At 37.8% G+C, this 17,906-nt stretch overlaps 1 protein-coding gene across 1 annotated transcript in view; it reads left to right on the top strand.

Annotated features, from left to right (window-relative positions):
* The window catches only part of LOC107689458 (nuclear receptor coactivator 1), a 70,136-nt gene that overhangs the window by 48,591 nt on the left and 3,639 nt on the right, over positions 1-17,906 (top strand). The window contains exons 6-17 of the mRNA XM_016487454.1: positions 5,968-6,074; positions 6,262-6,439; positions 6,928-7,107; positions 7,383-7,481; positions 8,636-8,776; positions 11,621-11,768; positions 11,847-12,828; positions 14,431-14,596; positions 16,290-16,472; positions 16,576-16,696; positions 17,526-17,694; positions 17,782-17,906. Coding sequence (XP_016342940.1) covers positions 5,968-6,074; positions 6,262-6,439; positions 6,928-7,107; positions 7,383-7,481; positions 8,636-8,776; positions 11,621-11,768; positions 11,847-12,828; positions 14,431-14,596; positions 16,290-16,472; positions 16,576-16,696; positions 17,526-17,694; positions 17,782-17,906 — 2,599 coding nt within the window. The remainder of the gene's footprint in view (positions 1-5,967; positions 6,075-6,261; positions 6,440-6,927; positions 7,108-7,382; positions 7,482-8,635; positions 8,777-11,620; positions 11,769-11,846; positions 12,829-14,430; positions 14,597-16,289; positions 16,473-16,575; positions 16,697-17,525; positions 17,695-17,781) is intronic.

Raw genomic sequence — 17,906 nt, 5'->3', positions numbered from 1 at the left:
GCAGTCCAATAGACGGCAGTGCGGTGGTGGCTTGAGTCTGTTGAATGGTGATTTAACGCTACGTTGTCACCTAGTTGGAGAGACTCAATGCTAAAGTAAATAAACAACAATGTCCCCGTCTTTTACTCTCACAATGAGCTTATCATATTCGTTTGCTACATTAGTAGGGCCCAATGATTTCCGTGATGCAGAAAACATGGACGGAATCGTGGAATCCAGTCATAAAAACAGAATTTACTGTATAACACGAAATTTATACAATGTTCGATTTAAATATGAATGTTCTGCATGTTCATTTGATTGCCAGAAACATAATACACAACACAGAGTTTGTGAAAATTGTTTAAAATTATTATTATTTATTCATTTTAGATGTTTACATTTGGAAAAGCTGTGCTTCCTGCATAAACCTGCCCATGTTGGTTTGGCAGTAGCTTGCTTGACCTACACGGTTACCTTGTTTAATTTCTTAATTCAAGTTATATATATTTTGTTCTATTTGTGTTAAGTTATTTATAATAAGTGAAGTGAAGTATACTGTTAAGTGCACTGATGTCAGACTCATTTTGAATAATAAAGTTTATTGTTAAATTGTTAAATACCCTGCCTCCACTACATAGGCCTATGTTTGTCACATCATTATAAGTGTTTGATCACCACATTTGAGTTATTGCAAAAAATGTTTATGTATATATATTCTGTTTATGTAGGCTATATACTGTATTCTATATACAGTACCAGTCAAAAGTTTGGACACGAATGGGAAGTGTGTCCAAACTTTTGACTATACTGTACTATAATATAGCCTACACATAAAGAATATCGGCCGATATATCGGTAGCGTTTTTTTTTTACTCCCTAATATCAGTATCGGCATTGGCCCCCAAAAAACCCATATCGGTCGGGCTCTAGTTTTTAAGCTGTTTAGTATGTGGTATGTGCCTATTAGGGTGCCTATTTAGAGTTTTTTTGTGGGCGCAATCCAAAAATTTCAATAGGAATACATGTGATTTTGTGTGGGGGTGAAAGATTTCCCCATGCTGATTTTGCATGATTTTACAATCAGCAATGGACATTTTTGTTGCCAAATTGTGACAAAATTTTATTTGTGACAAAATATTAGGGCTGGGTAAAAAATATAGATTTCTCGATTTTAATTGATTCTCATTTTTAACGAAACTGTATTGATTCTTAAATCCAAAGAATCGATTAGTCTATCTATCCTGTTTTCAGCTAATGAACGGAACATTGTAGCACACCTCCCATCCAATAAATTGCAATAAGCTTTGTGCTTTGTTACTTTTGAAGTCTCATATTTCAAATTCTTATTATTTTATTACAGTATTCAAACAATAAATGCCATTTTGGTGCTGTGTAATGTGGCGTGACCGATCGCTGTAGCACCTCATATCAAGAAAAGCGGCAACGCGAAACGCACATGAACTGATCATTTCCTTTGCTTTAATACCCGTTTCAGCACGAAATAAACAAGAATAAACATCTGAAGGTATGTTAAAAGAAAGAGTACGTCTTACTGAAATCTGTATCCTGTCTCATGTAATCGCTCAATCAGTGTTTCAACCACGGAAAGTTGTCAATATAACAGATTGTAGACTATATATTAGTGTTGGGCGATATGTTCAATTTTCATGTCATCCTATCATCACCCTGTGAGATCGCCGATACACGATATTATCGTGCTAATTTATTTAATTATTTGTTTACTTAGTTTAATTGCCGGAAAATGAACCAACTCCAGTGTAAGGCTAAAAGCAATCTAATGTTTTTAATATGACTGAATTTGTATTTATCATGCTAACAAATTAATAGAAATATCATAAGTTACTAATTATAATGCTTACATTTCCTCAGTTATTCAAAAAGCAGCTACAGAAAATGAGCAAAGAACATTACATTACCAAAGAACATCCTCAAAGCTCAGTCTAGCGCGAGGTTATGTACTTTAAAAACACTCCCGTTAAAATCAGTGAATCTACACTGTATGATAAATAAATCTCTTATACTTACATTGCACGTACATCTGCCCTTTGTTGTTTATGATGAGAATTCGCGAGTCAGAATTCAGTCAGCATGTGCTGAACAACTGAACTCCGCTGTTTCAGCGATTACTTATCTGAACGCCTCTGATTGGCTATTGCATTCATAAGCGCAACATAATCGTGTGTGATTGGTTATAACGCGCAATACTGTAAAAACGTGGAAAAAGAAATATAATGCAACAAATAAGCCCTAATATTAATTAGATAGTATTACTAGCCTAATAATAATAATAATAATTTACTTGCTATAGTCAAAGGCATCAGCCACAGGCGATATAGTATTACTAGCCTAATAATAATAATAATTGTCTTGCTATCGCCAAAGGCATCAGCCACAGGTGACATCTGTGATTATCATCGATACGCGATATTATTGTCTATCGGCACAGCCCTACTATATATATATATATATATCACGTAACGTCACATTTACCTCAGAAAAAACATATTTGGTGACCATAAACTCGCTAGTCAGCTATCAAAATGAACTCTAGAGAGGAGCATTTTGCTAAATATATGCACCATATAACATACTCATAATTTTTTGCTGTTCTTCAATATTTAATTCATGCTTAAATAAATCCATCATGTTTTTATTACAGCTACAATTGAAATGTTTATATTTAAAAAAACGGACTGGAGTAGAAATATAATTAGGCTATATAATTGAAACTTTATTATTATAAAAACTTGATTGAGTGTAATTTAAGCGTTTGTACACAAATCAGTTCATTTTAACATTCAGTATTATAGTAATGTAGTACCAACTGGCTTGTATTTAATTATACCATTTATATTTTACAGCATTAGTTGAAAGTTTTTTTTCCTTGAGAAAATTTTGCATGTACTGTACCTGATATGTATCCAAAATAATCGATTTTGAATTGAATCAAATCAAATCGAACCGAAAGCTTGCGAGTCAGAATCGAATCAAATCATGAAATTTGTGTCAAAACCCAGCCCTCCAAAAAATGACCTCTCTTCAAGCATATGTTTTTTTTTTAATTTGTGGTTTATTGTTTACCATGTGGAAATTCTGATCGCTCAAAACAATCAATAGCACCCCTCTCCTCAACAAGCAAAATAGTTAAGTATTGTACATGTTAGTGTTACAAACAGTGTGGGATGAGTTACGAAAGTTTCATTCTTATGGTTAGGGATTTGAACAAAACCATAACCCTAAGTATGAGCAATAGTAATGGTGATTCATGCCTTGGCAAACAACAGTAATAAATGAACTGTGAAGTCTTTTGCTTTGATTCATCTGTTTTCCCTTTGAAAAAGAGTAGGAGAGTTCTGGCAGTTCTGTATCTATAGGCCAGCTGTCTGTGTATGTGTGACACACCGAACACATAAAGCCCTTACATCACGCAGATCGGAAGTCTTCTGTTATGAGATCAGGTATCGCCTGTTGCACCACTGCCACAGTAACGCTGCTGCCATGGCAGCTGGCTGTGTTTGAAGTGGGAGTGGTGTCAGAACGTTATGATTGATTGCCAGGGAGGCTGATTGTGGGATTGACTGGGACTCCCATTTGTATTCATTTGTTTAGGGCTAATCGTGAGGATGTGGAGCTTGGTTCCTTTTCTCTTTTGTTCTTCCACAGGTTCTCCTAAAATTTTTCCACTGACTTCACTTAACCACATGTTGACTCAATTCAGCCCCTAATAATGTTGCAAAGTTAAGTTTTCAAACCACAAATCAAAACTGCGTTGTTTATGTCATGATCCATGAAGCTGCCTACTGTCAGTGCCACTGTCCCCTTTGGCTTGCTTAGTTGGGGACACTTAATTTCTGGCAATATTGTCGACTTGATTGCACAGATACTATTTGAACTGAACTGAGCTGGACTTCAAGGGCCCAAAGTTGCAGTACTCCTTCAATTGATGGGCATCACCAATACATTATTTAAAATAGAATGAATATATTTGCAAATATCCTGTGTATGAATTTTATTCGTTATTTATTCTGGCATTTACACCAAGTTCAAAATTAGTGGCTGACGAATATAAATCGCCAAGGCTGATTAGCTGAGAAGTTTTTCTGTTATGCCGATAAGTGTAAACAAAAAAAACTCTTTCCACCAGTGCTGAGAATGAGTATTGATAAATTAATTTATAGAAATGTATAAATTAATTTATTTTAAATGATTTTTATAATTTTATTTTACTTAATTGATTTTTATTTTAATTAGGCTAATTTATTAATTAAAAATATGCTTGATAGGTTTTTTTTTGTTTAATCAATCCAAAATCACTTGAGAAACGATTGTGATACTTTACTAAATTTTGTGATGCTTAACTTGCAATCGTGATTTTGTTGCAGCATGTTATTTACTATATTTAAATTAAATAGTATGATATATATATATATAAGCCTTATCCCAGCCATCAATCTGTATGATCACACTGTAAGATATCAGCATCAGCCATCAAAATATCCACATCGATTGACTGCTATGCAAAATAGAAAAAAATAGCTGTGTGGACATTTGAAGTTAACTCTGTCATTCCCGTTCCTTACAACATATTGGCCAAGCAACGTCTCTGTAAAACCCCTAAAACTCCTATCCCCTCCCACCAGACTGATCTCTTTTTAAACTTTCGCGTTCCAGAGTTCAGAACAGAGCTAACAAGACAGATGTCGTCGAGTTGAGCGCTCTGCAGAAGTTCCGTCAACTCGTCGCCGAGTTGAGCGCTCTGCAAAAGTTCCTCGGTGAGAGCTACATTGCTATTATGTGTGTAAATACAGCGCTCGAGCTCTGATCTAAATTTAGCCTTTCCTTCAAGAAGTCTTCACTTAAAATGCAGCCCAAAACAAACAGTCTCGTCCTCTCTTCTCTCCAGCTGCTGGACTGAGCCACGTTCTCATGCGGTCCTTCAGAAGCTTTGATCTCGAGAGGAGAAAAAGGTTAAGTAGTTTGGCCGCAGAATAATCATTGACACTTTATATCAGCTCTTTGAGTCGAACTGGGATGGGAGTGACCAAATTGTGACTCTTCGGTCTCAAGCTTTTCTCAAGAGTGCTCTCTGCACTTACTGCGGCTGGCTCCTGTCCAAAAGTACCACTTTGCTCACATTAGTCTTAGAGAGGCTTCCGCTGTGTAGCTTTCATCCACCCAGTCCAAGAGAGGAAGGTGGACAATAGTGAAATTATGCATGTTTTTTGTGTGTTTGTATAAGGCCGCTTACACATTAGAAAGCTCTTATGGATAGGGATGCGTAAGATTGGTTTGGAAGGTGTGGATTACATTAACCAGGAACCAAAACTTTAGGCAAAAAAACGGTGAATTTGTGTTTCACTGTGTTAACGCTAGCGTTCAAATATCTGGGGTTGGTAAGATTTATTTTTATGCTTTTGAAAGAAGTGTCTTATGCTCAAGGCTGCATTTATTTGATCAAAAATACAGTAAAAACAGTAATATTGGGAAATATTTTTGCAATTTTAACAAATGTATTATTTTTGAATATGTTATGTAATTTTCCCTGTGATGGCAAAGCTGAATTTTCAGCAGTCATTACGCCAGTCTTCAGTATCACATGATCATTCAGAAATCATTAAAATATGCTGATTTAGTGCTCAAGAAACATTTCTTATTACTATCAATGCACAGATTTTTTGTGGAAACCGTGATACGTTTTTTTTTTTCAATATTTTTTGATGAATAGTAAGTTTATTTGCGTTTATTTGAAATAGAAATATTTTATAACATTATAAATATATTGACTGTCATATTTATGCGTACTTTATTATAATTAAATGATTAATTAAAAAAGAATTAAATTATTTTTTATTAATATTGTGTTTTGTTTACTGACTCCATAGTGTATGTTCATGCACTGAAATTTAGATGTCTTTGGTGTTACTTACCAGAAATGTAAACATGATGTTCTTTGCATGTCCACAGAAAAAGCAGCTCTGATGTCTCCAGATGATGAGGTGCAAAAGACTGACATATCGTCCAGCAGTCAGGGCATGGTGGAGAAGGAAGCCCTTGGGCCACTTCTCTTAGAGGTATGTTAGACTTTTTAAACTCTTTATCTGTTTAAAGATAAAGACTGATATTGAGATTGTATGACCAGAATTTCCATTCTCTCCTCATCTGAGCCTGGCTCAGTTCCTATGGTTGGGAATGACAAACTTTTATGCAACGTACATCTTATTTTTGTCTTCCATCTCTGTTCTCTGTCTGTTCCACAAGGCCCTGGATGGCTTCTTTTTCGTCGTGAACCGCGAGGGGCGCATTGTGTTTGTGTCTGAGAACGTCACCGGTTATCTGGGTTATACCCAGGAAGAGTTGATGACCTCCAGCGTCTACAGCATCCTTCATGTGGGTGATCACAACGAGTTTGTGCGCAACCTGCTACCCAAGAGCCTTGGTGAGTCTCTCAGTGAGAAGGGCCACAGTAAGAGCAGAACGGTAGATAAAGATTTAACAGTAAATTTTACACCTAACCAGACATGATGCGACATGACACAGTTACAACAACTCAGAAGTTATTTGATGATTAATGTACAGCTTTGGCGATTAGGAATTTGGACCAATGAGATTTCTTTGTGGGCAGAGCTATTAATTGCCATTGTCATTGTGTACTTAAATTGTTTCCATATTTATGTATATTTGTATTTTATAACCAACCGAGATATGGGAGAAGCAAGATGTGCAAGCTTTTTGTTTTGTATTAGTTGTAGAAAAAAAAAAATGGTTTAAAAACTAAAGGCAGGTAGGGTTCTATGTTAATCATTCACTGTAAATACTAGCACAAAGGTTAGAGGTCAACCTCTTTCACTTCAGAGCTCAATGGCACTCCACTGGTGGTCTTTATCTCACACTTAACTCACCTTGCACGTCTGTGTGTGTTTTCAGTAAACGGTGTGCCATGGCCTCAGGAGCAAGGCCGAAGGAACAGCCACACGTTTAACTGCAGGTTGCTGAAAAGGCCTCCAGACGAGGTGGACGCAGAGAACCAGGAGGCCCGTCAACAGTATGAGCTCATGCAGTGCTTCACAGTCTCTCAGCCTAGAGCGGTGCAGGAGGAGGGCGAGGGTGAGACCACACACACACTCATAAAGTCATACCCATATAAATATTTAGCTTAGTGCAGGGAGTCTGATGAAGCTGTCATTGACACGCCAGCGCTCAAATGTGAAATCAGTTTTTTATTTTAAGGTTCAAAAGTCTGAGTCCACTAATAATAATTCTTCTATTTTGCATTTTTCTAATTGAATTATGTTTAATCATGTTCTGTACAGATTTATGAAAAAATGTTCGGTATGTGTTGCATATAGCACTTTAAACTGTTATGTCTCTGTTGTCCACAGACCTGAAGAGCTGTTTAATCTGTATTGCATGCCGAATGCCCCATCCACCTCAGATCCCTGTCAGTACAGAGTCCTTCATCACCAAGCAGGACCCTACAGGTAGTGTTTCATTATATACACATACTTACTTAGTCTCAGCTGCTAGGACCTGTTGATCTGGGCACATTATCATCATGTAAGAGCTCATGCAGTGTTATTGTCATAGGCTAAACCAAAGACATTATATTGAAGTAAAAATAGAACAAATATTGCAAAGCAGAAAAACGTGGCTGAAATAGCTGTAGCCAAAATAAAATAATGATGAATGAAAGTAAATAGTATCTGTAGTTACTATAACAAAGATGGACACAAGTGTTCACACAGAACGTGTTCTTAATTGTATTAAGTGTCTTAATTGCTGTAAATGTAAAAATGTTAGATAGACTCCAGATGGTCGTGTGCTTTTGCAGTACGTCTCCGTTTTTTCAGCATCTTATTCTTGAAATAATGATTTTGATTATAAGCACTTTTTAAAATGCATCTCCAGACACCTTAATTTAGTTCCATTTCATTGCACTCTATTTTTTTTAATGTCACATCATCAAGCGACAGGTACATTGAGCTGACACATTGTTTTTGTAATTCCTGTCTAAATACACATGACTTTCTCCCTCAAAGAAAACTTGCTTAGTTTAGTACACTACTGTTCAAAAGTTTTTTGTTTTTAAAGAAATTAAGACTTATTAAGCCAGGGCATATTAAATTGATCAAAAGTGATAAAGACATTATAATTAAATATAATTACATAGAAAACAGTTATTTTAAATTGTAGTAATATTTCACAATATTACAGTTTTGTTGTATTTTTGATCACTTAATTACAGCCTTAGTGAGCATAAGAAACTTCTTTCAAAGACTTACTGACTTCAAACTTTTGAGTAAAATAATAAAACAAAAAATAAAATATATATAAAAATAAACTACAACAATCAGAATTGTTGCTGAAACTAGGTAGTGTCTCTAGTCTCGAAAGCCTTATTAGCAGTGGCAGAAAAAGTCAGCTGGAGAAGAATAATAAGCATGCAGACTGAATCTGAAATCTGAATCTGAATTTTTCTGTTCTTGCAGAAGGAAGCACAAAACGGTTTGTTAAATCTGTTAAATCTGTTGTAGTAAAGCTTCCTCCTCTTGAACCTGAAGTCCTGTTTACAGAATCTAATGATCTTTCCTGCTGTTTGATTTGTGTGTGTGTTTGTGTGTGTGTGCGCGCGCAGGGAAAATCATCTCCATCGAGACGAGTGCTCTGAGGGCCACAGGCCGACCAGGATGGGAGGACCTGGTCAGGAAGTGCATCTACGCATTCTTCCAGTCTCAGGGCAATGAGCCCTCCCATGCCAAGAAGCTGCTTCACGAGGGTGAGCACATTCACCTCCGTTCTAGCCATTTTGAGTAGTACTTGACATTTTAAAGCAGTAATGATCTGACCTTGCATTTCTTTACCTAGAGAATGACTATTTATGATTTATTTGATGATTTACACTCACATTTTGATTCATACCCTCATTCACTCGTTCAAGGTGTTCTAATCTGCCCAATATGGCTGCAACCAACAATTATTTTGATAACTGATCAATCTGTGCATCGTTTCTTTTTTTTCAATTAATCCAGTAGCCAGTTTTTATTTGCCTGAAAAAGCAGTTTTATTATCTGTTTTACAGAGCAAACATGTTATTTTCCTCCTTCAAAAGGTTATAAAAAGAAATGTACATTTATGAATACAGGATATACATTACAGTTCAAATTATTATTTAAAGGTGCGATATGTAAGATTTTTTTATTAAAATATCCAAAACCCACTAGAACAGTGTTATATATTTTGCTGACTTGTGTACTTACATTATCCCAAATGTTTCAATGTTTAAATCCAGAGAAATAAGCAATTTTAACTAGTGACACGGACCGTGTCCATAGTGTCATTGTGTCGCCTGCTAATGACGTCATACACCCTCGAATTCCGGTTTTGTTTTTTAGGAAACATGGAAACACCAAAGACGCTTTAATATGTTGTGCGTTTTATTACACATGTGGCGACCGCACAGAGTAGCATTATAACAGAACTTTCAAACGTATCTAGTATGATAAGTCAAGTCAAGTCAAGTCAAGTTTATTTGTACAGTGCTTTTCACGATACAAATCATTGCGAAGCAACTTTACAGCAAATTAAGTTTCTACAATATTTAGTGGTAGCTTATCAGTGGTGACTGTCAGTTAATGTACATATGGCAGAAATGTACAGAAAAATCAATTTAAGACGTAATAAAACAACTAGTGATAACAAGGCGCTCTGATTGTTTTTGTTGTAGAATACGATAGGGGATATATTCACACGTTATAGAAACAAAAATGATGGTGTATAAAATTGATTTTAAGATAAAAAATTCGACGACAAATAATTAACTTGGAGCTCAAACTCAAAACACACCTAAAACAGCGCTGCTTTACCCCACATACGCACGACTGGAAGGAGCGGAAGCGCTAAAGGGTGGCATAATAAAATTGCTTCGGCGGCCTCGTTTCGCTTCGACGGCTTTCCGCCTCACTCTGCTTCATACTACGATAAATCTTTAATACATTAGCTCATCCATGAACATGATTTCTGCCTGAGTCCCGTCGGATTGCGTCGGCTGTGGGGTTGAAGACGACAACTCCCATGATTCCACACTCAGTCACGGCGGCGTCAAACTACGCCTTTGTTTCTTTGTTTGTTTTGAATACGCCCCCTCTAGCGGTGAAAACTTACATATCGTACCTTTAATATAATTTTAAATTAAAATAACGGTTTTCTATTTTTTAATATATTTTAATCATTTTTATGCATTCCTGTGATGGTAAATCTGAATTTTCAGCAGCCATTACTCCAGTCTTCAGTGTCACACGATTCTTCAGAAATGATTCTGATATTCTAATTTGCTGCTAAAAAACATTTCTTCTTATCATTGTTGAAAACAGCTGTACTGCTATATATTTTTGTAGAAACGTGATAGACGTTTTTTTTTCAGGATTCTTAAAAAAATAGTTACAAAAATGCGTTTTTTGTTACAAATGTTTTAGATGTTACTTTTGATCAAATTATTGTATCTTGCTGAATGAAAGTATTCATTTTTGACAGCAAACTTTTGAACGGTAGTGTTAATATGCAGCGTACATGTGGATTTATCCTAAATTTAGAAAACAATTAGTAAGCAAAAGGCAATTATAGTTAGCAAATGAGGCTCTAAGTTAGTGCTGGGCGGTATACTGGTTCATGGTTGAACAACGCGGTTGTTTATTTTTGTTATGATATGAATTTTTTAAATACCGCAATACCGGTGTATGTCGCTTAAACAACGTTCGGAACACGACATTGCTTGAAAGGGGTCCCTTTTCACTGTTGCATTGTGGTGAGGGAACAGCAGTATGTGTTACTAAGCGTGAAAGTTCTGAAACTGAAGCTGTAGAACTAATAGAACGTGATGACACAGAAGAAATATCCACACTGACCGCCACAAATATCCTCCGCCCCCTGCCATCAGCTCCCGCGTCTCACACACGCACGAGCGTGACTTTAGCACTAGATTTAGCAACTTTCAGACCCTTTTAGCTGCTTTTTTCCATAGAATATTCATACTGACAAACCTAGCGACTTTTTTGGATAAACCTTAGCTATGGTTCAGTTGGAAGATTTTGCCAGTGCTGTCCCGCGAACGCGAGGTCTGACTTTCCCCAAGAAGTGTCACCTCTCTCGGCGTCTGTTCTGTGCAGTGAGCGGCAGAGAAACAGCTCATTCAGTTGGCCGCACCGCAGCCAACTCGTCAATAAATGAGTACAAAACAGCGTTTCCTAGCACCGGTAGCTTACTGATTGTTTGGAATTATAAATATGAGCGTAGTTCGTCTTTTTTGTTTTTTGTTTGTTGTTTTTTTTTAGTTTGTTACTCAGATGTGTTATTTTTTGACAATATTCACTCATGACCGTAAAATAGGGCATTCTAATTCAATATACTGCAGTATTTTCTCTCTCAATCAGTAGAAAATATGGTTAACATCCGGTCATGCATGAAAAAAAAAAATACCGTCACGTACCGTGAAACCGGTATACTTTCGAAAAATACCGTGATATAAATTTTTGGTCATACTGCCCAGCACTACTCTAAGTTGATATTTGTAAATGTGGTAACTCTAAAACAAACACATTTTTATGCTCTGTGTGTGCGTTGACAGTGATGACCCACGGCACGGCCATCAGTCCTCTGTACCATTTCACACTCAGTGATGGGACGTCCCTCAGTGCGCAGACACGCTGCAAATTCTGCTGCCCCCCAAACCCAGACGTACAGCCCTTCATCATGGGCATTCATTCTATAGACAGGTAGCTGATGATTTCTGTTGCATTTATATGAGCACATCACACAATACATATGTATTTTGGATATAATGTGTGTTTTAGGGAACACAACACTGCTAGCTCTCAGGAAAACACTACCCCCAGCCTTCCGTCTCCTGCTGCCCTCCCTTCCCGCTCACCTGCCCTGCAGCCCTCCAGTGACCTCAGCCTCCATCTCAACAACAGCAATGGCACCTGTGCCACTCCTGGACCCCCCACACCCACTCCACCAGGCTACCTGACGCCCAGCCGCGTTGGACCCTCCCAGCAGGTCAGCAGCCCCTCTCCACTTGGCAGCCCTCTCACAGCCACCCCTACCTCATTCATGTCGCCCCGACCTCCACGGGGCAGCCCGGGCCTGGCCAGCAGCCCACGCGTGCCCGGCCATCCTTTTTCCCCCTCAGCGCCCGGCATCCACTCGCCCGCTGGCGGACTGACCAGGCAGCAGTCTGGCGGCGACAGTGTCAGTTTCTCTCTCCCCTCTCCCTTACCCTCCAGACAGACTCCAACCCCCAGCAGCTCCCCGGCACGTCAGCCCCTGGCCAAACTGCCGGAAGCGTCCGCTGATGAGCCTAAGGCCGCTGCAGTGGGCAACCCTAAACTTAACCAGCTCTTGGATGGTGCCCCCGAACACGACTCCCAACCCCGTCCCGCGCCCGTGGCCCAGTGTCCAGCTTCTCACCGCAGTCTGACTGAGCGGCATAAGATTCTGCACCGCCTGCTCCAGGACAGCAGCCCTGCAGATGCGGGCAAGGAACCTGACATCAAGAAGAAGCCTCCGACCAGTCCCAACGCAGCCTTGGTAGCACGGGGACATGGGAAGGAGCCCCAGGACCACCAGCTGCTACGCTTCCTGTTGGATACGGATGAACAGGACCTGGAGGACTTGCCTCCTCCGGCTGCCCTCAGCATCCATACTGTCAAGGTGAAGTCAGAGAAGAAAGGGAGCAGAGAGAACGTGCCCTGCGCTGCTGCTGCCGCCACCACCACCACCACCGTGTCTACAGTCCCTTGCTTGCCTCAATCCAGTGACAAGCCCAGCCCGGTATTTACATCTTTATTTCATTATTCGTACTTAATGAATGAATCTAAATGCATTATGGGAAAAAATATTTTAAGCTTTTTTACTATGTACATGTTACTATGTTACTTAATGTCCTTTTGCCTTTATTAACATTTTTGGTGGCCTTCACACTTTACAGTACTGTTCAAAAGATTGGGGTTTTTGAAAAGAAGCTCCTTATGCTCACCTAGTCAGCACTTATTTAATCAAAAATACAGTAAAACAGTAATATTGTAAAATATTACTATTTAAAATAACAGTTTTGTATTTTAATATGTTTTAATTTATTCCTTTGGAAAAGCTGAATTTTCAGCAGCCATTACATCAGTTTTCAGTGTCACATGATCCTTCAGAAATCACACTAATTTGCCGTTTTGGTGCTCAAGAAACTTTTCTTGTTATTTTATAGTTGTGCTGCTTTGTAGAAACCATAGTCATTTTTTGCATAAAATAAACAGCATTTATTTGAAATAGATTTTTTTGCAACTTTATAATTGACATTTTGATCAATTTAATACATATTTGCTGAAAATTATTAATTTCTTTAAAAAACAACTGGCTCTAGACTTTTGAATGTTCTAGTGTTTTCACTCCTGAGCTTTTGAATGTCTGACCACAAATAGGATAATTGGCTGATGGAAGTCTATTTTGACAATTTACTTCTTCTCAGAATTAATCACAGCACCAAAATGACTTTGTTAACCAAGGTTCTTTTTATTTCATAAGTGGTAATGAGAATGAGGTAAAAAAAAAATGCACATCATGACAATGCTTAAACAATTTGAATAAAAAAAATGCTGAAGAAAGCATAAGGAATTCACAGTATTGTATTACAATAGTGTACTTATTATAATGTTATTTCAGAAGGCTCAGGCTTTAACAACAAGGTCAGTTTTCAGATGTTTCTGTTGAATCTTGCTACATGTTTTAAGGTAATATTAAACACTTGATATAGTTTTACACATTTTTGTAAAGTAAAATTAGATTTTAATTGCCATTTTATTCAGTAAACCTGAATAAATGATTGATTTTGACATAAAGAAATATTAACTAAATTTTATTTTTTGTCAAAAGACAAAAACTGATTAGCATTAAATATAGTATAAAAATATAGCTTGCCATTATAGCAGTGCACAAATGAAATTTTGAAGGGCCACAATTTCTGACATGGTTTTCCACGCAATAGTTTTATATTTCTTTATGTGGACAAATGTCAATATTAAATAGTGTAATTGCTCACAGTACCCTGATCTTTTTCAGCTTTCCAAAAGTCGCTGCATTGCATCAAACTCTTCTCACCTTTGTGGCTGCACATGTCCACATCTCATCATTCATGTCACAGGAAATGTCTCTCAGTCTTTCATGAAAATAAATTTCAGCTTTAGCGTGAACTCCCCTTCAGTGTCCTACTGAATATTAATGATAGGCCTTACTCTTGCTGTGTTCACTTTGTTACGGTGTTCTTAAACTGTCAAACCCATGTGTTGATTTGAGGCAGTCAGTCTTTCTTGTGCTCTGGTGTGCCTTTTGATGTTGATGACCTTTGCTCTCATTTCCACTCCACCGCTGTGTTTACATAAGTAGCAGTTTCCCAGTACCGATCTGGACACTTTGAACCAGCTCTTGCCCACTTTGAGAAGCTCTGTGGGAGGTAAAGCAGTAGAGGAGCCAGTGCTCGTCCAGCCCAGTGAGGACAACCTTTCCATCGGGTTGAATGTGAAGAGAGAGTCACCAGGAACATCAAGCCAAGGTGATGCCCGTCCCACTGGAGTAATAATAAAATTCATATTTCATTTGTCTTAAGTCCTCAATAACTGCTTTGTCCTCCTCCACCTCTCTCTGTAGCATTCCCTGATGGATCAAACCTCTCAAATCAGTCCTCTTTTGAGTTCTGTGACCCCTCCAGCTGCTGCTGCTGCCGCTACCACCGTGTCTGCAGTCGCTTGTTCGCCTCAATCCAGTGACAAGCCCAGCCCGGTATTTACATCCTTATTTCATTATTTGTACTTAATGAATAAATCTAAGTACATTATGGAAAAATGTTTTTAAGCATTTTTTCTATGTGCATGTTACTGTGTTACTTAACGTCCTTTTTACTCCTGAAAATCTGACCACTAATAGGATGTTTGGCCGATGGAAGAAAAGTCTATTTTGACCATTTACTGCTTCTCACTATTAATCTCAGCAGCAAATTTACTTTTTATTTCTATAACTGGTAATGAGAATGAGGTGAAAAATGCACATCATCACAATACTTAAACAATTTGAATGAAAAAAAAATACTGAAAAAAGTATAAAGAATTCACTGCATTGTATTGCAACAGTGTACTTATATTGTTGTTTCAGAAGCTCAGGTTTTTACAGCAAGGTCAGTTTTCAGATGTTTTTGTTGGATGTTGATACATGATTTAAGTTAATATTAAAAATGTTTGATACAATTTTGCATATTTTAATCAATTATGTGGGCAAATATCTTTTATTTTATTATATTGCTTTATGTGGGCAAATATCAATATTGAATAGTATAATTGCTCACAGTACCCTGAACTTTTTCAACTTTCCAAAACTCTGATGTCTTCACATCCATTGGTAGTCACTGCATTGCGTCAAACTTTTCTCACCTTTGAGGCTGGACATGCCCATATCTCATCATTCATGTCACAGGAAATATCTGTCTTTCATGAAAATAAATTCCAGCTTTAAACCAGCTTTAGCGTGAACTCTAGCATGAATATTAATAATATATTTTGTAGGGATGCACCGAAATGAAAGTTCTGGACCGAAACCGAAAATTCTTTGTAATACTTATTTATTTTATGAAATAATATAAAGTCATTTTGTAAGACTTTTTAATTTAAATCAACAATTTTACTGATACTGAATTTAAAGAAACTTAGCCAATAAAATAACCACACTTTTATTGAAATGAACGCAATAAAATCGGGACAGAAAATATATTAACATTAAATATAAAATATATTTCTCTTTCGGCCAATAATTTTCGGCAGCCAAATTTCAGTGCATCACTAATATTTTGTAGGCCTTACTCTTGCTGCGTTTACTCATGAGCTGATTTAAGGGGAGTCACGTGTGGACTTTGTCTTTCTTGTGCTCTGGTGTGCCTTTTGATGTTGATGACCTTTGCTCTCATTTCCACTCCACCGCTGTGTTTACATAAGTAGCAGTTTCCCAGTACCGATCTGGACACTTTGAACCAGCTCTTGCCCACTTTGAGAAGCTCTGTGGGAGGTAAAGCAGTAGAGGAGCCAGTGCTCGTCCAGCCCAGTGAGGACAACCTTTCCATCGGGTTGAATGTGAAGAGAGAGTCACCAGGAACATCAAGCCAAGGTGATGCCCGTCCCACTGGAGTAATAATAAAATTCATATTTCATTTGTCTTAAGTCCTCAATAACTGCTTTGTCCTCCTCCACCTCTCTCTGTAGCATTCCCTGATGGATCAAACCTCTCAAATCAGTCCTCTTTTGAGTTCTGTGACCCCTCCACACCAAATCAGGGTCAGGTCCAGGTGCCGGATCTTGGGCAGACTGAGCCGTTTCAGCCACCCAAGGAGAGCAGCAGCCCCTTTGCCAATCCAACCAGCCTCAACTCTTTCAACACCAATACAGGTGCAGGATTGAACGCATCACCATGTTTGAAAACAGAAACAGTTTGATTATTAAATGAAGGGGAGAAGACTGTTAACAATTTTTTTTGTCTCTTTTGATTCAGGTCTGGCCAAACTGGAGCTTCCTGAGTCTCAGCAGTTCCAGCCCTTGTCCCTGGTTGAACCAATGACCTTCGATAGCAGCTTGGGTAACCAGACACAGGCCCCTCTGTCCTCTCCTCAAGAGTGAGTGTTTATGAATGTCATACAGTAATTCTTGATCATAATCAGGCTACAGAAATGAACCAAACAATCTGATTAATATTACAATAACTATTTATTATTTTTTACAACTAAAAGAACCTATGTAAAATTAGACTTATTTATTTAATTATTTTAATTTTATTAATTAGAATTATTTCTTTAAAATTTGGGTGGTGGAATTTTAGTTAAAAATATAATTATAACAGATATTAACAAAAAATAAAGCCTCAACAGGGCTTGTGGGACTTTGTTGAAACTAGGTGGAAGTAAATATATATTTTTAACTACAGTAAGTAGCAGTGTTATTTTAGTAATATTTATGTGATGATACAGTATTTATTAATATTTTTCATTGGCCTTTATTTTAATATTTTCTTTAAGTTTTAGTGATTTTATATGCCTGTATTGTATTTATTAATTTGTTTTTGTTCAATATTTCTGTTTACCTTTATTTTAGTTTTAGTTTTACATTTGTGTTTACATGTGCTGAGAACATTCAAGTAAATTATCTCTGATTAATATCAATGTGTAGCTGTTATTTTATAAACTATTAGCGGGTGCAATGTTTGGTCTCATCTCTCAAGAATAGATAGAAATATTTATATTTCCAGACATAATTATTGCTATAAATATATCTGAGTCACAAGGAAGCAGATGTGCACTTTCACCCAAATTCTACTTACCTGCCAAATCAGTTAACCATGCAACATAACATAGAATTGCCTGCCGCTTACCCAATGTTCCTTCCTCCTCATCATGATCAGAATCATAGATTACCTCTGTTGTTGTTTTTTCCCTCTGCTCTAAGCAGGCAGTGTGTTCCGTGTCCGCTGGATAAGATGCTGTGTCCACCCACCACTCCCGAGGGCTGTAACGACGAGAAGGCCCTGCTGGAGCAGCTGGTCACTTTCTTGAGCCGCACTGATGAGAGTGAGTTGGCCGAGCTGGACAGAGCGTTGGGCATCGACAAGATTGTTCAAGTTAGTATTATTAGAAAAACATCCTTCTCATACCTTTTGCAAGAACAGTGTGTCTGAAGGTTGACCGGTTTACTGTCTCGCCTACAGAGTGGATGCCTCGAACCTGTCACCCAGACCTTTCCTCAGTCTCAACCTCCAACACCTGTACCCATGGACCCCAAGCTGCCCAGCTACCCCTCTCAGTTCCCCACCTCACCCTCACAGTTTCCTGC

Source organism: Sinocyclocheilus anshuiensis, unplaced genomic scaffold, assembly GCF_001515605.1.
Source record: "Sinocyclocheilus anshuiensis isolate Anshui unplaced genomic scaffold, SAMN03320099.WGS_v1.1 scaffold1480, whole genome shotgun sequence".
NCBI classification, from domain to species: Eukaryota; Metazoa; Chordata; class Actinopteri; order Cypriniformes; family Cyprinidae; genus Sinocyclocheilus; species Sinocyclocheilus anshuiensis.
The sequence above is the reverse complement of the archived record's forward strand: the minus strand, read 5'-3'. Positions and strand labels throughout refer to the sequence as shown.